The sequence below is a fragment of the Anas acuta genome, chromosome 2 (assembly GCF_963932015.1).
Source record: "Anas acuta chromosome 2, bAnaAcu1.1, whole genome shotgun sequence".
NCBI lineage: Eukaryota > Metazoa > Chordata > Aves > Anseriformes > Anatidae > Anas > Anas acuta.
Genome location: NC_088980.1, coordinates 19,460,048 through 19,482,417, shown reverse-complemented (window position 1 = coordinate 19,482,417; position 22,370 = coordinate 19,460,048). Strand labels below are relative to the sequence as shown.

Here is a 22,370-nt window from a genome sequence, read left to right as displayed (position 1 = left end):
TTGAAAAAATGGACCATACTAATTTAAAACTAAAGCAATTATGGAGCAAACATTTACTTGTTAAAAAAAATACACATATCAGTATTCGTAATAAAATCAATGGGATCACATGAATGCATCACCAGTAACAGCCGGATATACATGTGCCACATGAAGACCTAGAACTTAGTTTATTTTTGAGCAAACTGATTAAAAACTTAGTAATTAATGCATCCTCAACTACAAAAAAAGGCCCACAAGCTAAAAGACTTGATGTCTTTCATCTTTTCTGTAAATATCTATCCTTCCTTCCCCCCAGCTTTCTGTTCCCTCTAAATACCTCACGCAATACCTCAATACGAAAGGGTTAGAAGTAGACATCTAAATATTTGAGAATTAATCTGCCTTGCAGCAAACATAAAAGGAGACATGTCTCTTTCAAATGAATCTCGTAACACTGTCTGTTTGCTGTATATTTATGTTCTGTAAAATCTGAAGGAAGTTTTGCAGGGAGAGGTATCATAGAGACTAGCTGATCCAACTGGAAAAAGCACATGAGCCACAAGTTCAGAATTCCTTCAGCAGGCCTGCCAAAACAATCAGTGAAACAGATGATACTTAGTTTGCCATAATTAGGCTTCAGAGGTAACAATTAAGTGATCAGAACATTCACACCCACGCTAACCAAAAAAGCATGCATTATATGAATTAATTTTCTCTGAACCTGTCTGTCAGCAAATCATTGCTGAGCAGGCATGTGAACACTGCATTTTGGCAGGGATTAAAACTAAACACAATTATCCAAGATACTTGTCAATTATTTGGAAATAAATGAAAAGTCATCTTCAGCATATTTTTGGATTACATAAATTTGGGCAAAACCATTTAAAATGAATAGGAACACACTGCAAGATGTAGGGACGTGGACTGACTGGCAGTCTGGGATTATTCAAACCAAAAGTATTTTGGATCACACTGCTTAGGACCTTAGGCCGTATCTGCACTTAAGAGGGACTGTGTGCAAAGAAGCTTTGATGTAAAAGCTCACAGTTATTTCAAGTGATCTGAAATGTGCTATCAGAGCTGGGGAAATAATGCAATCTGTGACTCTGTAAACACAGCACTGATAACAGCAGAAATATGATTTTATAATCAGATGGCAAATGTTAGAATGCTATACACAAAGCCAGTGTCCAATACCTACAGCTACACTAGAAAACAACTCAGTAGAATCATAGAATCATAGAATATCCTGAGTTGGAAGGGACCCTTAAGGATCATCAAGTCCAACTCTTGACACCGCACAGGTCTACCCAAAAGTTCAGACCATGTGACTAAGTGCACAGTCCAATCTCTTCTTAAATTCAGACAGGCTCGGTGCAGTGACCACTTCCCTGGGGAGCCTGTTCCAGTGTGCAACCACTCTCTCTGTGAAGAACCCCCTCCTGATGTCAAGCCTAAATTTCCCCTGCCTCAGCTTAACCCCGTTCCCGCGGGTCCTGTCACTGGTGTTAATGGAGAAAAGGTCTCCTGCCTCTCGACACCCCCTTACGAGGAAGTTGTAGACTGCGATGAGGTCTCCCCTCAGCCTCCTCTTCTCCAGGCTGAACAGGCCCAGTGCCCTCAGCCGTTCCTCATACGTCTTCCCCTCCAGGCCTTTCACCATCTTCGTAGCCCTCCTCTGGACACTCTCCAACAGTTTCATGTCCTTTTTATACTGTGGTGCCCAGAACTGCACACAGTACTCGAGGTGAGGCCGCACCAGCGCAGAGTAGAGCGGGACAATCACCTCCCTCGACCTACTAGCGATGCCGTGCTTGATGCACCCCAGGACACGGTTGGCCCTCCTGGCTGCCAGGGCACACTGCTGGCTCATACTCAACTTGCTGTCTACCACGACCCCCAGATCCCTCTCTTCTAGGCTGCTCTCCAGCGTCTCATCGCCCAGTCTGTACGTGCAGCCAGGGTTTCCCCGTCCCAGGTGCAGGACCCAGCACTTGCTCTTATTGAACTTCATGCGGTTGGTGATCGCCCAGCTCTCCAACCTATCCAGATCCCTCTGCAAGGCCTTTCCACCCTCATTCGAGTCCACAACTCCTCCAAGTTTGGTGTCATCAGCAAACTTGCTCAAAATACCTTCTATTCCTACATCCAGATCGTTTATAAAAATATTGAAAAGTACCGGCCCTAAAATGGAGCCTTGAGGGACCCCACTGGTGACCGCCCGCCAGCCTGACGCAGCGCCATTCACCATAACCCTTTGGGCCCTGCCCGTTAGCCAATTGCTCACCCATCGTATGATGTTTTTATTTAGCTGTATGCTGGACATTTTGTCCAGTAGGATCCTATGGGAAACCGTGTCAAAAGCCTTGCTGAAGTCCAAAAAAATCACATCAGCTGGTTTCCCTTGGTCCACCATACGGGTGATCTTATCATAAAAGGAAATCAGGTTAGTTAGGCAGGACCTACCCTTCACAAACCCATGCTGGCTGGGACCAATGACTGCTTTGTCCCCCAGGTGCGCCTCAATACGTTCGAGAACCATCTTCTCCATGATTTTACCAGGCACTGACGTGAGACTGACAGGCCTGTAATTGCTAGGGTCTTCTTTCTGACCCTTCTTGAAAATCGGCACAACATTTGCCAGCTTCCAGTCTACCGGGACCTCTCCAGACTCCCAGGATCGTTGAAAAATAATTGAGAGAGGTTCCGCGATGATGTCCGCCAGCTCCTTCAGCACCCGGGGATGAATCCCATCCGGACCCATGGACTTGTAGGGATCCAGGTGGAGTAGCAAATCCCGCACACGTTCAGGGTCGGTTGGGAGTTTGCCATCCCCACCGTCCCGGTCCTCCAGCTCAGGGCACGCTGGGTCCCGAAGCCCATCATCGGCATTGAAGACAGAGGCAAAGAAGGCGTTAAGCGTCTCTGCTTTGCCTATGTCATTGTCTGTGAGGAGACCTTCCCTATCAAGGAGCGGCCCTATGTATTCTTTAGTTCTCCTTTTTCCATTCACATATCTAAAAAAACCCTTTTTATTTTCTCTCACAGACACAGCCAGCTTCAACTCTAGGTGTGCTTTAGCCACACGAATTTTCTTCCTACAAACACGAACAGCATCCCTGTATTCTTTCCATGACACCTGGCCCTCCTTCCAGTAGCGAAACACTCTCTGTTTCTGCCTAATCTCCATAAGAATGTTCCTGGTAAGCCACGCCGGCCTCCTGCCACGCCTGCCTGACTTGCGATATTTAGGAACTGCCTGTTCTTGTGCTTCTAGGAGGCATCGCTTAAAGAATGACCAGCACTGGTGGACATCGAGGCCTTCAAGAGCAGCTTCCCAGGGGACCTTGCTGACTAGTTCCCCGAGCAGCCTGAAGTCCGCCTTCCCCATATCTAGGGATGAGGTTTTGGTGGCACTTTTCCTTCTGTCACCGTAAATTTTGAACTCAACCACTTCATGGTCGCTATGACCGAGGCGGCCACCAATCACCGCATCTCCCACCAGACCCTCTCTGTTTTCTAGCAACAGGTCTAGGAGGGCACCTTTCCTAGTTGGCTCCGTTAGCACCTGCACCAAGAAGTTATCATCTAGGTGCTTCATGAACCTCCTGGACTTGCTCGTGTCAGCCGTGTGGCACTCCCAGTTAACGTCTGGCAAGTTGAAGTCCCCCATAAGGACAAGGGGAGTTAATCTCGAGGCCTCTCTTAGTTTTGTAAAGAATAAGTTATCGGCGCTATGGTCCTGGCCAGGCGGTCTGTAATAGACTCCCACAACGACATCCCCTTTATTCGTTCGTCCCTTGATCCTTACCCAGAGGCTCTCAACTTTGCCATCGCCGACCTGGAGTTCCACACAGTCCAGCCCCTGCTTCACATACATCGCCACCCCACCACCTCGCCTACCCTGCCTGTCCCTCCTGAAGAGCCTGTAACCATCTATCGCAACACCCCAGTCACAGGACAGAAAAGCCACAGAAATTAAGGGCTAAAGAAATGCTTTACATAAAGAAAACCTGCAGATATATACAAGTTATTTTTTCAAGCAGAGACAATTGCTGCTGATGAAAACCTGAAAGCTATAGCTAGAGAAATCCATACTGCAATTAAGATATACCTATGTAACAGTAAAATTATGTAAACTAGCCATGATGAATGGAAGCCTTCTCGAAGTCTTCTGATCAATGTTGTATCTTGCATAACAACATGGCAAAAGCTAAAACACATCACTGATACCTGGTTATCTCCAGACAACTGCAAGATAATGATAATCGGTATTTTTCACTGATTTGTACCTGTAAGGGCCTGAAATAAACACATTAAGACTAAATGATCTAGTGATGTCTTTAACCCCTAAGTTTTATGAAACAACGTAAAAAGCTACCCAAACAACTTGCTATATTCTAAAATGTCTTGAAAGGGAGAACCACCCAAACTTTACTAAACTTAATGAAATCAAGGTTTCAGTACCACTCGGGAATTTTCATGGCAGTAAGACAGTCACATCTTACTATAAAGCCTTATACAGAGAGATAAATACCATTATCAATATCACTCTAAAACCATAACACAGAAAGAAGGCTGGTCACACACCTACAGGGCATGTAACTTTTTATTTTAGTTCAAGCTTGAATTATAAGAGTGAATAAAATACAAAAACAAACAAACAAAAAACCATACTACTCAATGTGGCTTATAACTAGAAAGAAGCTCATTTCTTGCCATGGATTATTACATACATCTGGGCAAGAATTCTGGATTTAAAGGGTTTGCAAATATGTCTGGTAAATGAGAAGTTCACCTACAATATCTAGCAGCGGCTTTTTATTTAAAAAGTTGTATTAAAATCCAAGTTTAAGCCCTCCTATTGGAGAGCAGGGAAAACAAGCGTAAACAAGAACAGAGAGTAAGAGAACTACCAAAGTTAAGCAGTTAAGCATAAAAAAATAAAATAGATGGGTTTTCCCTCAAAACTGATGCAGCTGAAAGAAGCACTCTGTACTCCATGAGGAGCCAGTACAACTGCTGGAACCAGTCTTGATAACTACTGAAACTTTGCAATTTTAGTTTAAACACTGGCTGAGTCTACTGTCCTGACAATGTATGCTTACATCTCCACAGCTTAATGACTATCCAGATCTGTTAATATATATTCTATTTTACATCCCATGACTACAAAGAACAGGACTATTGTTACAGAATCATTGCCTGCTGCAGGGATTATATGCAAGTGTGACAGTACTGGAAAAGGAAAAGTTAACAGCAAGTTGTATTAATTGCTATAATTGCTTAATAATTTGTATTAAGTGCTTTCATTTAAAAAAGGAATTTTGTGTTCTGGTACCTGAATGTGAAAAGGACACCAAAACTGTAAGGCAAACCATTTCTATTTTTGTAGATGAAACTCACGGTTATCTCTAATTGCACACAAAATACATTTCCTACAAATACAGCCTGTATTGTAAGTTGCTGTATTTTCCAAGGTGAACTTCTACAGTTGCTCTATTTTCCTTAGGTAGTAACAAGTGTTTTGAATTGACTGAGAAGTGATAATGTAAACAGTGCAAAAGTACCAAAAAATAAGTCAGTATTATGCACACTTTTGATTTACCAAGAAATTACTTTTTCCCCACTCTTTACCAAATATAGCACTTCGATGACATCTCAGAGCTGTCCTCTCTCTCTCTCCTACTTTGCAAATTATATTTTCCTCCTCTGATATCCTTCTCTGGTTTTAGTTCAAGGCGCCTACAGAAGACTGCACAATTTCAGCAGGAAAAGCAGACAGACGTGGGGGTAAACTAGCAATTAGGTCATGAAAAAACAATCACTGTAAAACAGCTATTGCTAATCTGCATGAGATGCATTTACTCAATTAGATAGATGGATCTGTTATTACGAACTCACACTCTATGGATTGTCTCTAAAATTAAGAATGGGAACAAGTGATCACCAAACGCTCATTTGGTGATTTACAACCTCGCCATGCTATTCTGAAGTGTACAATACAGAGCAATATAATGAAATAAGCAAATTTAGCAGATGCTTTGCATGCCAGTTTCAGAGAAAAAAAGATATATTTTTTTTTGTCTACAGATACATCTTCTTGTTCCTCTGGAAGTCCCATTTCTTTTAAAAAATGAGAAATAATGGCTTGTTCTGTTGCGCTGCAAAAGCACTGTGCTGGTTGACCAAATTAATGCTACGCTAAATTTCAAACTCCACTGAGTACAGGTGGTGACTACCAGTCCCTCCTCTTGCTCCATGTGTGTGCCACTGGTTCACCTGACAGGCAGTGGGGTCAGGTGCCAGCTCTCATTCTGGTGTGACAGCAGACATTGATGCTACTGTCACAAGTCACGAGAGACCTGGGGGGGAAGGGCACCAAACCTGCACCTCTCGATGTGGGCATTGCTACTGGCAGGGGCCCACAGAAGAGGAGATGAAACCAGTAAATCTCACGTGACACCTGGCAGATCTGCACAGAGGAAAACACCAAAAGGTGTTGACCGAAAGTGAAACTCAGCAATTCAGTGAAACGCAAGACCACACACACGATGGTTTTAATGACCTCCTACTTTCACTTGCACTTCTGTTTTCAGAAACTAGTCTTTTTAAAACAATATATACAAAGTACGTAGTAGTTCAAAGACTTCATCTATGCCAAACAATCAAAACATTGCAGTCTGACAACTTAACACATTTTTAATAACTGGAGTCAAGACCTATTGCGAGGGCCCATTTTGCGGTAGGTATTTCCTGCGTGATGGCAGGTCTCCCTAACAAGCATCACATGCACTGGTCTGCTAGATTTGGCCTGGGTCCATGGTGCTCACTGAGGTGCTGAATATTAGCCATTTTCTCAAAATAGATTTAGTTACGGATAAGTTAGGAATTATTGCTCAAGCTTCATCATGTTGCTGATTTTACAAAATTAAGCTATTTTGTAAATATAAATAATGCAGCTGTATTTTAAGTGCCTAAAGGCTTATGCATACTCAAAGCTAGGAAATTATTATAGGGCACTCAATGCACTTGTCAGAATAAAGGAACTTAAAAGCATGCACTTAAGTACAGTAAATAAAGCAAGCACGCACACAAACAAAAATCTTTTAAAATTGTCTTCAGAAGAGGGTAGGTTTAATCATTGTCAAAAGGAAATAGCTGAGAGAAGAAAAGGAAGTCACCTATAATTATTCTGAATACTTTATTACATGAAATGCTAATTGCCTTCTCTGGTCTTTTATAAGAGTATAAAGACTTTAAAGACATTTATTTCAACAATAGCATGAATCCATCTCCAAAGTCTGCATCCATGCTTTTGGAAATTCGAGTTATTTGCAATTTCTATTTGTACAAACTCGATTTATATAAAATAGCACAAAATATATCATTTTTAAAAGTTATTTACAGAAAAAAGTATTACAGGAATACTCAAAACCGAGAGGTCACTTCTGAATATGTATACTTCAAGATCTATGCGTTTGAAGTTCCCCTCTCCTGTAAAGCAACATCTCTAGCAAACTATGCTTTTCTTGCTATATAGTTACAAGTATATAGTTACTATATAGTTACAGTTTTCTTGCTATATATAGTTACTATATAACCTGAGTTTTATGCTTCTGCAGAAAACAGCCAGCAGGGTACCGCAAAATTAGTCACCAAATTAAAAGCTCATTTAAATTCAACAGCAGTATAGAAATAAATAAAGCACATATTTTAGAAGATTACAAACATAATTTGTTCACATTCATGTCGTGGAGTAGGTACGTTATATTACATCTTTGTTTATTAAGACAGTGATAAAAACTCACTCTGAAGTGTTTCAAGTTCAGCCTTAGCCAGGGCATCTTCTTTCTCCTTCATTTTTGTTTCTTTATATTCTACATATAATTGTCTGGCATCCTTTAAGAAAATGTTGCAATGACATTAGCATCCTTATACAAACAAGTTATTCAATGGCTCTGCTTTAATTTCTCATTTAACCTCACAAAAAGATAAAAAAGAAAATTCAAGATACATTTGTTTCTCGAAATACAGAATTTGTCAGTATAGAAATTATTTGCTTAGACTGTAGAACTTTTGTAGAATAAATGTTCTAATAGTGTAATAGTGTTGACATTATAGGTTATGATGCTTATTGACAACCTGAAAAGCAAAACGGTTAGAAAAACATTTCTGATCACTATTTACAACTTCTTAAGAGTCCATGCACCCACTTTGCTCACATCAGCAATCTGGAAGTTCAAAAAAGAAACAAAAGCTTTTAATTAGAGTAGGATGTGCATGGACAAAGGCAATTGCTAGGCAGTGATCTTCTTCCCACAAATTCATTAAGTATCACTAACTGCACGTTATGAAAATCAATGTATTTGGTTTCTTTTTTTTTTTTTTTTTTTTTTTTACTAACTTTTACATTGCTATTATAGTGTTAAAAAGTTTTTGCTTTTTTTTTTTCTCCAGGGATTAGATTAGATTCTAATGTGAAATCTATTTAGTATATTTACACATAAAATTGGAAGTCCTGTCAAAAATCTCATAAGATACAAATTTTCAAAATCTAATGAATTAGCAATTATAGATTTGTGTTGAAAGCTTTCCAAATGTGAGCAACCAGATTGCTGAGTTAGGAGATACGGAGAGTTTTCTTACTCTCACCAGCTTAAGAGATTTATCTACTCATTCAAAATCAAAGAAACTATTATAGAAATATTGAAATACACAAACTATTACTTATTATTTCCAAACATGCAGAACATTTCTTGTATTATACCAAAAATAATTACATGATTAGGTTAACCGATTTTTTACTTCTTCACAGCCAAAAATAATTTTTCTCTTTTTATTGCATCACGGTCCCGCTCTTTACACTTAATGTACGATTTAAATGTTAATGTAGAAGGTATTTTAAAACCTTGGTAAATACTTATGGAATTTCAACTAGAATCCTGTAAACCTGAAAATAAACTAGTCTTATTAAAAATGAAAAAAAAAAATAAATTTTGGAAATAAAAGCTGAGTTAAGCAGACATGACTGCTGCATCTAATGGTGGAAGCCATATAGAAACATGGCCTCCTGCAAAGGAGGATAACATGACCCAACAATTGTTCTTTGCATTACACTGTGTTATTTATCTACCTCTTCAAAGACACGTGAGGGAGATGGGACAACACGGAGGACAGAATTGTGTCCTAGCTCTCAGCAGAACACCGTAATGTTTTGAAGAAAGCCCACCAATATGTCAGCATTCCTGAACAATTCTGACAATAACATTACCTCTCCTTCCAAACAACTTTTTCTTACTCTGTCTCTTTATGCTTGGGCACAGTAAACAAGAATATACATTTCTCTCTCAGGATTACATAGGAGGTCACTCTGAGGATAGATGAAATTTCAAGGAGTTTATGTAACTTTTCACTACTGGCATACAACAGATGAGGGCATCTCATTTGCTCATGGTTTTGTTTTAGGGAATGAGGAAGAGGTGCTGGTTTTTAGTAAAACCAGGGCTAAAACCATTTAAAAGGGTACACCATGCAGGAGGATTACCATTTACAGCAGATATAAAGGCTTCAAAGAAATATATTCAGTTTATACGCTAAAACATACAATTACAAAATTCGGGTTAGCATTGGTTCTCTCTTCAGTTTACCTGAAATATGAAATCCCTACCACATACGTAAACTTTCCTTGCAGTCTCCAGGTCTGGACTATTTGCATTAGAAACAGAATTAAGAAACAGAAAGAGGCACAGCTGTAATGGTTAACTTCTGCTGCAAGTTGGAGACGTTTGGGTTGTGTGGCCTACACAAGCCTTAGACGTACTGATACGCTAAAAATGCTTTTGTTTAAGGCTATGACTTCAAAATGGCTACAATTAACCGGCATTTAAATTTAACCCATTTGACACTGAAAGCCAATATTTGATGCTAAATTCCGGTGTAAAATCCATTATTGCTTGTGGGATCTCCAGACAGCAGGCACTAGGGGGTAACTGTCAATCTCTCCAGCATGTCAATCACAGAACAATTGGAAATGTGGCTCAGATGAAAATGAGACACAATAGCTGAACAACAAAGAAAACTAGTCAGAAGCACGTAAATGAAATTTAGTGGCATTGTTGCTTTATAGATATCAAATGGATTATTGCTGCAAATGAAGTAATATGCAGGTAACAAATGCAGCACAGATCTTTTATCTTATTAATCACAGGTTATTATTGCTGATACCATAATCACAAAAAACAGGCGTACTGAGCATTTTGAAGAGCCTGTGAAAATGTATACATATAAAGCAAAGCAAAAAATAAATAAGAATTGAATCAAAGTCGATTTTAAAGATTTGAGAACTGAAACCTTTCCACCAAAGCATAAGAAATAGCTCTACAGGTTGTGAATAGGAATTAAAAGACATACCTGAATAAAGATTTTAGCCACAGACACAGACTATATGGATAAAACACCTGGGAAGTTACCATGAAATAAACACTGGAAAACAGTTAAAATAGGAGGTTCTTTAAAGAAAACTTCTGCCTCAGCATAAATAAGACCATTTCATTTTTTTCTCATTATTTTTCAATTGTATTAGTCTAAAAAATTAGTTTTCAAGCATATTCAGTTTTAGTAGTAAATTTCAAAATAAATTTATGTTCAGATTTTTTACTTTTCCAACCTGATAAACAATCACTTTGCCTCAATGCAAGTATTTTGGAGCCACAATAATCTGAGAATTACCCTAAAAACAATGAAAAATATGGATACAGCCTCTTCCAACCTACTGCTTCTTCTCCAAGGTTCAGTAATTTTTTCTTTAAGAGCATCTTTTGTCCCCAGCAGTACAAAATATGCACAACCCCAAAATTTTATACTTGATGTGCACTTCAATAGTTAACAAACAAGTGACATTTTGAACCTTCTGGGGGTGGAAAGGGACAGAGAAAAGGCACAGGCAAATACAAAGCTTGGAATTATTCTAACTATTCCAGCTTACCTAACCAGAACAGAAATATTTTGTTCTCATTTGCAATGGGTTGAGAAGTTTTCAAAAAAGAACACAAATACACTACTTTACTGCCAAAGCAGCAATATACGTGTAGTCAAGTAAGAATAATAATGAAGTGGGCAAAGACATGCTGGTTTATTATACTGTGATTCAAATATCCACTTTCCAATAGGAAACAGAACGAGAAGGGAGTGTATTAGAAACTCAGAATTGTGCTACTGGTATTTCTAAACTATATTTCATCTACCAGGTATATGAAGTTCCTGTGATTACCCTTATAGTTAATTAAAATTTTCAAAAAGTGCTGCAGAAGAAAAATAAAATTGACAGATAAACACTTCATTAATGTATTTTCAATATTTCAACCACAAATAAGAATGAAGAATATTGTGGAATTCTTGTACTTCAGTCCTTCTCAATATGTGAATTGTCTCCTGTTAATAAACTTGAGACTGCCAGGACAAAACTGCACTCATTATTGAGGTATGTACAAATACAGAAATTCTTGATACTGGACTTTTAAGTTTGTTTGTTTCTTTTTGTTTTGTTTTTAATGATAGATACACTTTTTATTTAAACTGTGCTAATCCTGGAACTAAAATCTTCAGTTCTGAATAAGGCTCAGTCACTCCAACCTCTCCTTGACTTCTGAGAGGGTGACAAGGTTTTGTTGGTCTATTTGCTTTCTGAGTTTTTTTTTCCTTTCCTTTTTTTTTTTTTTTCCTCCAGTTAATCTTCCTGGCTTTACGGTCTACTTTAGAAAGACCGCAGATTAGAGAAATAAGTGAAACATTGGAAACAACTTGCATTATTGACCATATCTGAATCTTCATTACAGATTTTGTGATAGAACCAGCTTCACATTCTACTTCTGAGGAGCTAGGGGCTAATACAAACAAAATGCACCCCCTCTCAGCATTTACAGTTAACTGGAAGCTTTCCTACAAGCATATTTAAAATCAGTATAATGAAACCATTTTCTTTGTATTAATCTTAAGTCAATCTACCAATTTAAATATTCACATGAAGTTCTTGAACTGTTTTTTGTCTTTGAGTACAATGTTCTTGTACAATTTGTACGCAAGTGACATCAGTCACAGAAGAGAGCACATTTGTATATGATTGTTGATGATAAAGGAGTAAAATTAAAATGATTGCAACATCCAACCTTCAATTTGCTATTCGTTTGCAATAAAAATGCCAGGCATCACACCACAAGATGGGCTTACACATCAGTATTATCAACGTGTTATGGCAAGAAATAACGTAAAAAAAGTTAAAACACTGATTTGAATGGTTGTTATTTTTACATGTTTACTCAAAGACAAACCAGTAAATAAATAGGAATTGCATTACTTCCTTCCTTTTAATCAGGAAATTATTTCCTTTGACCTTGGAATAATACTAGGTGTGGCCATGCAGTTGGAGAGTGGTTCCCAAGCCTCAGATGCAGCAAGTGACCAGCAGCAGGCTGTGCTAATGCAGAATCTGCTGGGGATTCCAGATCCACAGTGGGAAAACAAAGGCAACCAGAAGGAGGAACTGTAGCCAGTGCTGCAAGGCCTCCCTGGGAACCTCATTCATACCCAGCGAAGCCTCACACCCCAAGAGAATGGTTCAATTCATTCAGAGCCAGTATCACCTTGTACTCACAGGCTACACTTGGAGCTACACTCCTTTAAAATGCTGAGATATTCAGACATATTGTGAGTAATTATTTGAAGGAGCAGAACAAACCTGGCTACCACAGAACAACACGCAATTAAAGGCAAATTTGTTTTGTGTCTTATGTTCACTTGAAACTTTTACTACGCAACAAAGCATGTTTTTTTCTCCAGAAAACCCCGTTAGAAGTAAATTATTTTTGTTCACTTGCATACATGCAGAATACTTGTTTAACCATCTACTCTCCTCTGACCTTTATCTTATCTTCTAACTGACCTCAGGGTCAAGAGCTTCATCCCTACTTTGGTTCTTGAAATAGCTGTGAAATAGCAAGAAACAGAGCAAATGGGCAATCACTTGTGCCACACATCTTGCATCTGCTCACCCTCCACAACTTTTATCAGCACTGGTGCTGTACAGTGCATTGGAATACCTCAAAACCCTGTAACCTCGGAATTACTGAGATATTTAACTTTTGTGACTTGAACAAATCCCTTTGAAAGTACATATTTTAAAGCAGACATTACTAAATGCAGTATTTTTTTTGAATCTCATATTGTGATTTTATATAAAGTCGTAAGACAAAATCAACCACATAATTGTTGGCTGACCTAATCAAATCTCGTCTAAAAGCTAACTTTGCCAAAAGAGATGCCCTGCTGGCAAAGCCTCTCGAGTTTAATGACACATTGCCAATCCGTTTAAGGCCAGGGCTGAACCATCTCTAAGCAGGTGTTGAAATGTAATCATGGATTAAAAGAAAACCTGAGGAAAAAATGCCAAGAAATTAAACACCTCTGGGTCACTAGTTTGAATCTATTCCAGGCTACTAAATCAGCTTCAGTAATTACCATCTGGTAGTCTACATAAAACTAAATTACTGGCCTTTTTGTTTTAATTCACTTCATACTACACAAAGGTCTTTGTAAACAAAAGTTTCAATCATAATTGAAAGCTTTGTTCATAATCTCACTAGGTTATACCCAGTGCAACTACATCTTGAGCTTGGACTGCCTTCTCATCGCCGGAAAGCCACCACAAGTTCTTCTAGCAGCTCACTGATAGGGTATGCAACACACCTACTTTATCACAGACAGGAGATAATAGGGAAATTTATTTTCTTAATAAGAATCCACGTTTCCGTATGAAACAAACAAAAAATGCTTTCTGCTTCATTACTCTCAGAACAACAGCAGGATCATAATTCAAGTAATAAAAGCCATTTCCTAGCACTAAGTTGGTGAAAAAACAAACAAACAAACAAAAAACATTCCTAACTAAGCTTTACCACATAAAGCTGGATGAAAAATATTTGTCAGGAATATGAAGAAATGCTCTTCTCTTCAGTCTTCCAAATGAAATATTTTGTGAAGAGTAACGAAGAACATTTTTAAGAAATACCACTTTTCTTAAACTGTCTTCACAACCCAATTAAAAACTAGTCAGCTATTTTGGGAATAAAATCCATTTTACGCGACTCTTCTGCCACAAAAAAAAAGGATAATCACCAACACCACCTATTTATTTTACATGGACTATTTGAACTGAAATACTTGCACACTGTGTTTAGCCGTTTAGCTGACTTTGTGAGAACAGTTTTCAGCATTTTTACTGAGTTTCTTGGTTTTTAAGTAGATAGCCTTCTTCCAGGTCATTCTGATGACCCTAGAAAAAACTTGCATGCTTTGTTCTATCTTTTTCTTGTGTCTTCATTAGAAGAATTAAAATTGGTAATAGTCCATGTAATTTATACTCCTCTTAATGTTTCTTTCACATCACAGATATTTGATTTATGATACATTTTATGGATTCTTTTCTCTTCACTTCTTCAAACGAGCTTTAAGATGTTGTTTTCACCCTGACATTTAACTACACTAAATGCAGGGATATAAAAACCTATGTAGTCCCCCTCAAAATACAATTGTCAACAGTTAAAAAAACAATCATTTTTGAGTTTCTCTCATCCTCCTCTCACCCATTTTTCTTCCAATTTCTTGACATAAAATGCAGACTACAATAAAATGGCATAGGCCATCATGAGGGCATGCAAACAAAGCATTTTTCTTCAGTAAAGGCCCACCTTAATTATTTTAAGTGCCTCCTTCTGAAATCTGACATTTTGAAGGACGAGGGGAAGTAGGAGAAAGACACTCAATTGGATAAATGAGAGTCAGGCATGGGCAGAAGCTCAGAAACCTGAATCCTCAGACAGAGTTGTTTTAAGAATAATATTCACATTACTAATGGGGGGGATGCTAGGTAAAGGGAATCATCAATATGAGAAGTGGCAAAAAGTTTAAATTGACTTCATCCTCACTTTAAAAAGAAGTTTCCTTTGAGGAAGATCTTGTATGCACAGGCAGGTACTTTTGTTTCCTTCATTTGAAGAAACAGTTCAGCTATTTCATGACATTCCTGAGGGATTTGAAACTCAGTAGCAGAAGACACACTTTTATAAGCATTGCTAAAACTCTTAATGTTTTCTGTCCCAAATGTGGTTTATTTAAATATGGATGACATTTTTAGAACTTAGTCTACAATTGCATTAGCTGCAGATGAATGCCAGTCAACTTTGAAAATAATTTGTTGGCTCTTAAATGACTGAAAAAATCATGGAGATTAACTCAATAAACACCTAAAATCTGTAACAGCTATCCCTACGTCAACCCTTGTAACACCTTGTAACTAGCACACACAACAAGACTGAGTTACTCAGTACCTCAGATGTTGGCATCTCATCTTGTAGATAAGCTGCCCTAGGGATTGTACTTACTGAAAGCCTGAAATACTCTGAAATCTCAAACCTATGTTAGTGTATTATTGAAGTGAACAGCGTGTATATTCAAAAGAGGATCTCTGTACCAGGGTACAATCGCATGAGCACAACTACTCTTTTGCTAGATATTGATAACTGGAATTAAGACAGAACTTGCTGAAACCTTAAATACAACTAAAGAGCCCAGAAGTCCCTCTGTCCAGCTAGCTAAAACATACAAAGAATGTTTTGCACTGTTCTTTCAAGAAGCAGGTCCATCATGAGGTCACTGCTGCTCTCATGCTCTTCAGAAGAGGTGACACTACCTGTTTTAATTAATAAGCTACAGTAATTCAGTTACCTAAAATTCTGGATATTGTTAACATTGAAGCCTACTTATAATTTATTGCATTTTCACTTAAATAATTGGCAGGTCATCTTAAACAACAACAAAACGTACCCCACCATTAAGAACTAGAATAATTTATGTATGGGGTGATTCACTCTAGAATCCCATCTCTTTGCTTCGTCCTCGCTCCAAAGCCTTTCTGTGTTGGATTCCTCTAAATCCTGGTTCCCCTGCCACCATATCCCTGCTTGATGGTCTCCAATTGGACAGTTTGTTTTACCCTACCATTAATTTTATGGATTTAAAATACACAGCAACAGTTATTGTTCTATAAAGCTCAGAACACCATTTTGGTTATATTAATCTGTTTCTGGGCAGTCTAGCAGAGAGAGGACCTGCTGTCTGAACAGAAATCTGAAACACTTTATAATGACTTCTTAATAGACTCTCTCAAAATGAAAAAACAGAGAATATGACAACTTAAAAAGATTATTAGAAGTCCCATTTTAAATTTCTTGATGAATTTTACTATATCCTGTAAGATTTTTTAATATTTTTCAATCAAGGCAAAAGGGAAAGTACTATAATTATAAAGAAAGTTTCAAAAGTACAGCAGCAGCAATTGGTGAAATTAATTCTTTTCCATCTGACTCACCTCAATCAAGGAGGTACATCAAAGCTTACTCTGGACACTTTAACAGTTGATTTAATTATGCATTGTCATTTTTACTTTAAGATCATGCAAAAAGATTAAGAAAGATTGCTTTCATAAAATAACCACACGGTCCTGATGAAACATTTAAAAGATGAAAGGGTATTAACTTTTGCATCTCTTTGTAGGAAAAGTTATAGGCTATAAAAATAGAAGCTGAAACACCAGAATTTTCTTTATTGCATTTATAACTTTTACAAGCCTTTTGGCTAACAGATTAGGAATTATGAATTATACGCTTCTTTTAGGCTTGCACACAGAGAGAAAACGAACATTTATGCTGTTTATACTTCAGAATTAACACTCCCTACTTCTGTAAACCAAAATAAAATCCACCTTAAATTCCCTGATCTATATTAATTACTCAGCAGTGACTACAGTACTAAAAACAAATGGATGTGGTCAAGGGAAACGAAAAGAAAAAGTATCTGATATTTGAAGTTATTCTGATAACTGACCTTCTGACAATAGTTATGCTGACTGAATATCAGCCAAATTTTAAAATTTATAGTATTCACATAAAAAAAAGAAAAAAAAGAAAAAACACAACTATGGCCAACTTTGCCATGTTTAAGTATCTAAACTGCAACAATCTTTGGTACTTTACTTTATTAATTTCATATATAAATTTAAATATATGACTTAAATCAGGTAAAAATAAAAGATTGTAAGATAGATATAAAGGTAAATGTGTGATTATCCTGTGACTCAAATGAAAGCTCACTTATTCAGAAGTAATTTCACTGTTCTCTCAAATATAAATATATAGCATTTGCCTATTTGAGATAACAATATTTTTGTTAACAGATTGTTTCAAAGACATTGTTATTTCTAATATAGGCGTGTATGTATTTTAACCTTCTCCTATCACTCATTCCTGTACTTCTGCTCAGCAGGAACTGCTGCTGAATTACCTAGCATGTTAAGATTAATAACCATTTTTAATATATTCATGTTTAGATGAACTTACGATACTAAATTGTCCTCAAAGAGTAATTTTATATAAATATATATAAATATAAAAATAAATAACATGTGCTTGAGCCTGAAAATTCATATAAACGTGCAACACACGTGATTATTTATAACACCATCAAAAAAGATAATGTAATTTAAAAATATTAGTATTACCTGGAATAGCTGAGGTAAAGCTTTCACAGTGAGACAGAACCATATTCCCAGCTTGCACGGAAGTAAATCATGCCACTGTGGTTTGTCCAGTACTCTGCAGCCAAATAAAATTAAAAATTTTTCAATATTGCCACACAATCTCAACGTCAGAACTCTCCCATTATCCTTTAAAATGATTAGCACTTGTCAATTCATATAAAAATGTTTCATTACATAATACAAAATATGTTTTGAATATTTAATTCAAAATATATAGCACAACAGCTAACTTCTAATCATCTCTGTATTTTAATCTCTTAAAAAGGGCTTTTCTTCAAGAAAATAAATTCATAAGGCACATAATCACTCAGTTTAAAAAAAAAGCTCAAGCCTCAATCAAGTGTTCACAAGTGCTGACAACCAGATATGAAGACTGTAGCATAAACAAAACAATACATAAAAATTAATGTCATTTGCAGTTCACTGAAGCATTACTCACTGATGTCATCAGGAAAGACGACAGGCAGAATGGTCTCTGATCTCCATCCTGCATTGATCCAGTTCATGCCCCTGCTGTGTGAACTATTTAAACCCTTTATTTCTTTCTATGAATCAATAGAAGAAATGGTGGTATCTTTTGGAGTGTCCTGAAAGTCACCATTTCCCTATGTATTTCTTAACTAAACAATAGTGTTAGAAGCCTTTACCAACACGGTTGTTTTTAAGTTAATCAGACAAAAGCATTAATTCAGACAAACATTAAGAAAACATAAAAACTCCTCACATGGTATGGTAAAAAATTACAGCTTAAATAAAGTGAAATTTCTTAATCAAAAGCAAATCTTCAGGGACAGGGAAAGTTGTAACATCTTATAAAAAAAAAAAACAAACAACAACTTGTAGAAATAGCAGCCTTCTACAAGCAAGACACCTTTAATTCAGCCTTAATATTTCACTTATTGTTCATCTGCTGAATAAATACCACACATTTATTTACAAAATCTAAAACTGAAAGCACATCTACACTGGCACTTTATATCAGCAATGACCGTTACAGATATTTTTCTTGTTAAAATATTTCGAAAACGCGAGGAGAAAATTACAGACCTAAACCAGTAGCTCGTGAAATGCTTTAAAATGCAGAAAACAAAAGAGTTTCTTCCCACCTTTCATTTTTGTCAAGAGCAGCAAGTTTGGCTTCATCTGTACCCCTGCCTCCTGCTTTTTTCTTCTTCTCCCTCTTTTTTCTGGTAAGCAGTTCATCCTTGATGTAGAAAGAACTACGGTTACAGGTTATCATTAACATGTAAACCACAAATGTTACTGGGACTCTTCTGTGAAGGGTAAACATTAGAGTAGCATTTATGCAAATGTAGCTAGGGGTCCTACATGATTAAGTAAAATGATCTATCTTAACAATAACTGTTGCCATGGCACCCAGTCTTTAAACACACATGAAGTCCAGTTCTGTCACTCATGTGTATCTCCATAGCAATCAAAGTTTTCTAAGAGGAGAAAGCATTCAACTTGCCTTTCTCATTCATCAACTTCAATAATGCAGTAGAAAATAAAAAAGTAAACAAATACTAACGGTTGAATATTTTTCAAGTTATGCTTAGTTTTTGTTTGTTTGTTTTTCCTAGTCTGGTAAGCGCAATAGACTTTTACATGAGGAAAAAAAAAAATCCAACAAAAATGGTTTATACTGCTTACCAATGCTTATCCTGTTAACAAAAAGCCAAAGCAAAACAAAACAAAAAAAAAGCATTTAGCTAAGAACAAAGGCAAAGCAAATATGACTTCTAAATGAATAAAAACTGATTATTTTTAAATAACATTAGGAAAACCATAAACATGACTACAGCAGCATGTGATTCTGCATCAATAGATGATAGAAGAGTTTTTATTCCTCTTCTTTCCTCCAGTTAGAAACCACAGAAGCATCTCTCTCTATTTATTAATGATTCTTGATAAAATAAGCAGGATTTAGATTACTGTTTGTGATGCTGAGTATCTCATTCTGTATTTATCGCCATTTTAAATGTTATCATTCTAAAATACGAAAAATCCAAATCTGAAGCAGGAAAACTGGTAGAGATCCCTATGATATGCAAACTTTTGCAGGGAATTCAATACTAATAATTGAAGCGAGTTTGATTTATTACCAATACTTACCAGCTGTTTTTCCAGGTAGATTGACCAAACCACAGCATAATGACCCACTGTGAGTATAATGAACAAGAGTAATGCCAGCTCAGCATTGCTCATTTTTCTCACCCGCCTGTAGTAGAATACAGGCTGTCGCCAATCTGGTAGTCCATTGATCAGAATATCATCATACCTACAGTAGCAAATATAACAGGCTTTCATGGAGAGCTAAAAATAAAATAAGCCAAACCATCCAATTATAAAAACAAAACAAATGACGGTCCACAGACTGCTTGAATAGAAGGCACACAAAAGATCATTTAGTAATTTTTTTTTTTTTTTTTTAACACAGCAGCATCTTGTTTTGTCAACTGCTAGGCTGGGACCTACAAACAAAATCCAGAACTAAACGCTGTGGAAATCTGTCCAGGCTTTGTTCAGAAAACCCAGTAACCCAACTGCTCCTGTGACTCGACTGATGAGCGAGGGGGCTGTGCTCTACCTGCCCACCGAGCAGCAGCCGGGCCTTCCTGAAGGAAGCAAACACCAGGCCACGAAGTACTAAATGCAAGGTAGCGAGGAACAAACGTCTCCAGCACTGTAACCCCTTTTCCCTTTTCCAAATTAAAAGCACGAGTGCTGGGGGGAGGGGGGAAGTATCTGTGCTTTTGTTTTGTTCTCCGGTGGCACCACGGCCATGAGGTGCTGGCAGAGTGAGTATCCCTTCTGGAGTCAGATATGAAATTGCGTTAAGGGCTTGATTATGTTGTTAGAAAACAAAGTTCACCGCAGCTAGACGATTTTGATTTTCTATTTGAAAAGCTGTCTCCAGAATCAATCTATTCTAATACTGCTTAATTTTACTAATGCCACTGTCTCTATAGGAACCGTTTTTATGACAATTTGTCAGTTTTTCTCCACAGAAAAATCTTGAAGTATCTTACCATGTCTGCAGCGTCTTTTAATTACAGAACGTTAACATAATCGAATTTAAAAAATTAAACACAGAGGTGAGAAACTTACATTTTTTTCTATTAGCTACCTTTTCAGAGTGAAGTTTCAAACAGATCTATACAGCGAACTCCAAAACCTGTGTGCTCAAGACGCACAACCTGTTAATCTTAAATTGCACCCCACTCATTACATATTCCAATCACACCATTTCCAGAATTAAATCTGCACTGAAAGGCCTAATTTGGTGCAACACATTGACCAAAATATTTTAATTAAAAATATTCTGAGTTAGTCGCAGGCCTAATTACAGGAATAGAAATAGGGCCTATATTGTCATGCAGGTCAGTAGAACTCAGTAGTAGGTTTTTCTCAAGTAAATTGACCGATCCAGGAATAATAGCGCAGCTGCTAAACTGCCAGTCTTGACATGTAAATCAATTTAAATGCAACAACTGCACTAGCTACTTTGATAGTTATTAAATTGATACCTTGGAGATGTACTAAAAAAAAAAAATTTCCACAAGCAAAATCATTTTTTTTAAGCGGGAAAAAGAGGCAGTGGTTTTAAATTAAAAAAAAATATCCTTTAATTCTGCACATCTAAACCTGACTTCTGATTAAACATTTGTTCAAGCTGCCAAGTGTTGCTAGGCTGTGTCTGTGCAAAAGCTTCAGCACCTCAAGGTTCTGCAGCATTCTGAATGGCACCCCAAGTAAAATTGGGATTGCAGAATTTTATCTTCCGTGACAATTATAAGGATACGAAGATTAATATCCGTTAACAGGAATTTTGATGTAATTTTTCCTTTCCCAGTAAGTCCGAAGGAGGTTAACTACTGATGCTTTAACACAAATTCCTTGTTCAGAAAAAAAAAAAGCATGTTGTTTCAAAACTAAATCTCTCTTAACTTTTTCTTTAAGAATGACAGAGAGGTTTTAGCATTTATAAAAATATAACAATGTATTTGCAACATTTTATAGTTAAAATAAAAGCTGAATATCTTGAATATCTTAGAAACAAAACCACTTTTTAAAAATGGGTTGATAAAAAGCCTTCACAAAATATGTTCTGGTGAAAGCTTCAGGGAAATAAATATGTAGAATCCAAAAAGAACAAATTGTTTTCATACTACTATACATTTAATAAGCATTTGCTTTCTTATACAATAAGAAATGTTAATTGAGGCACCAAAAATTTGTCTACAAATTGAATAGGGTCCATATATGTTAATGGCAACAATACAGGAATACTCAAAAAAGCACTGGGAAAAAATGTTTGACAACCACATTCTATTATAAATTATCTGTTCAGAAAAAATAAATTAAGACAGCAGAGTCTCTTGCATTAAACACTTTAAACAGCACTCTGTATTTACTAGGCTATGTCCGCTGTTCAGAACAACAGTCTCCAAGGATTAAGTCTCAGAATCAATGCTCTATTGATTTTACTATCAATGAGCATTATGGCTCACACGACTGGCCATTTTAAGGGAAGATAGCTTCTATTATAACCCACTTTTTAGAATATATACTGTTAAAAGATAAATCACTGCTTTCAATACTAATTAAGCTCTGTATTTGAAAAATAAAAATATCAATGATTTTTAGGTTTTCAACTGGAAAACGATCCTACTGAAACTGAGAAGCTTCCCATAATTTTTAAATCTTACTTCCCAAATTTAGGATGTGGTTTAAT

The 22,370-nt window shown here is 36.9% G+C and overlaps 1 protein-coding gene across 1 annotated transcript in view; it reads right to left on the bottom strand.

Moving 5' to 3' along the window:
- The window catches only part of DNAJC1 (DnaJ heat shock protein family (Hsp40) member C1), a 101,602-nt gene that overhangs the window by 37,044 nt on the left and 42,188 nt on the right, over nucleotides 1-22,370 (bottom strand). The window contains exons 4-7 of the mRNA XM_068673779.1: nucleotides 19,748-19,913; nucleotides 18,739-18,836; nucleotides 17,594-17,687; nucleotides 7,794-7,884 (exon numbers count right to left, since the gene is read on the bottom strand). Coding sequence (XP_068529880.1) covers nucleotides 7,794-7,884; nucleotides 17,594-17,687; nucleotides 18,739-18,836; nucleotides 19,748-19,913 — 449 coding nt within the window. The remainder of the gene's footprint in view (nucleotides 1-7,793; nucleotides 7,885-17,593; nucleotides 17,688-18,738; nucleotides 18,837-19,747; nucleotides 19,914-22,370) is intronic.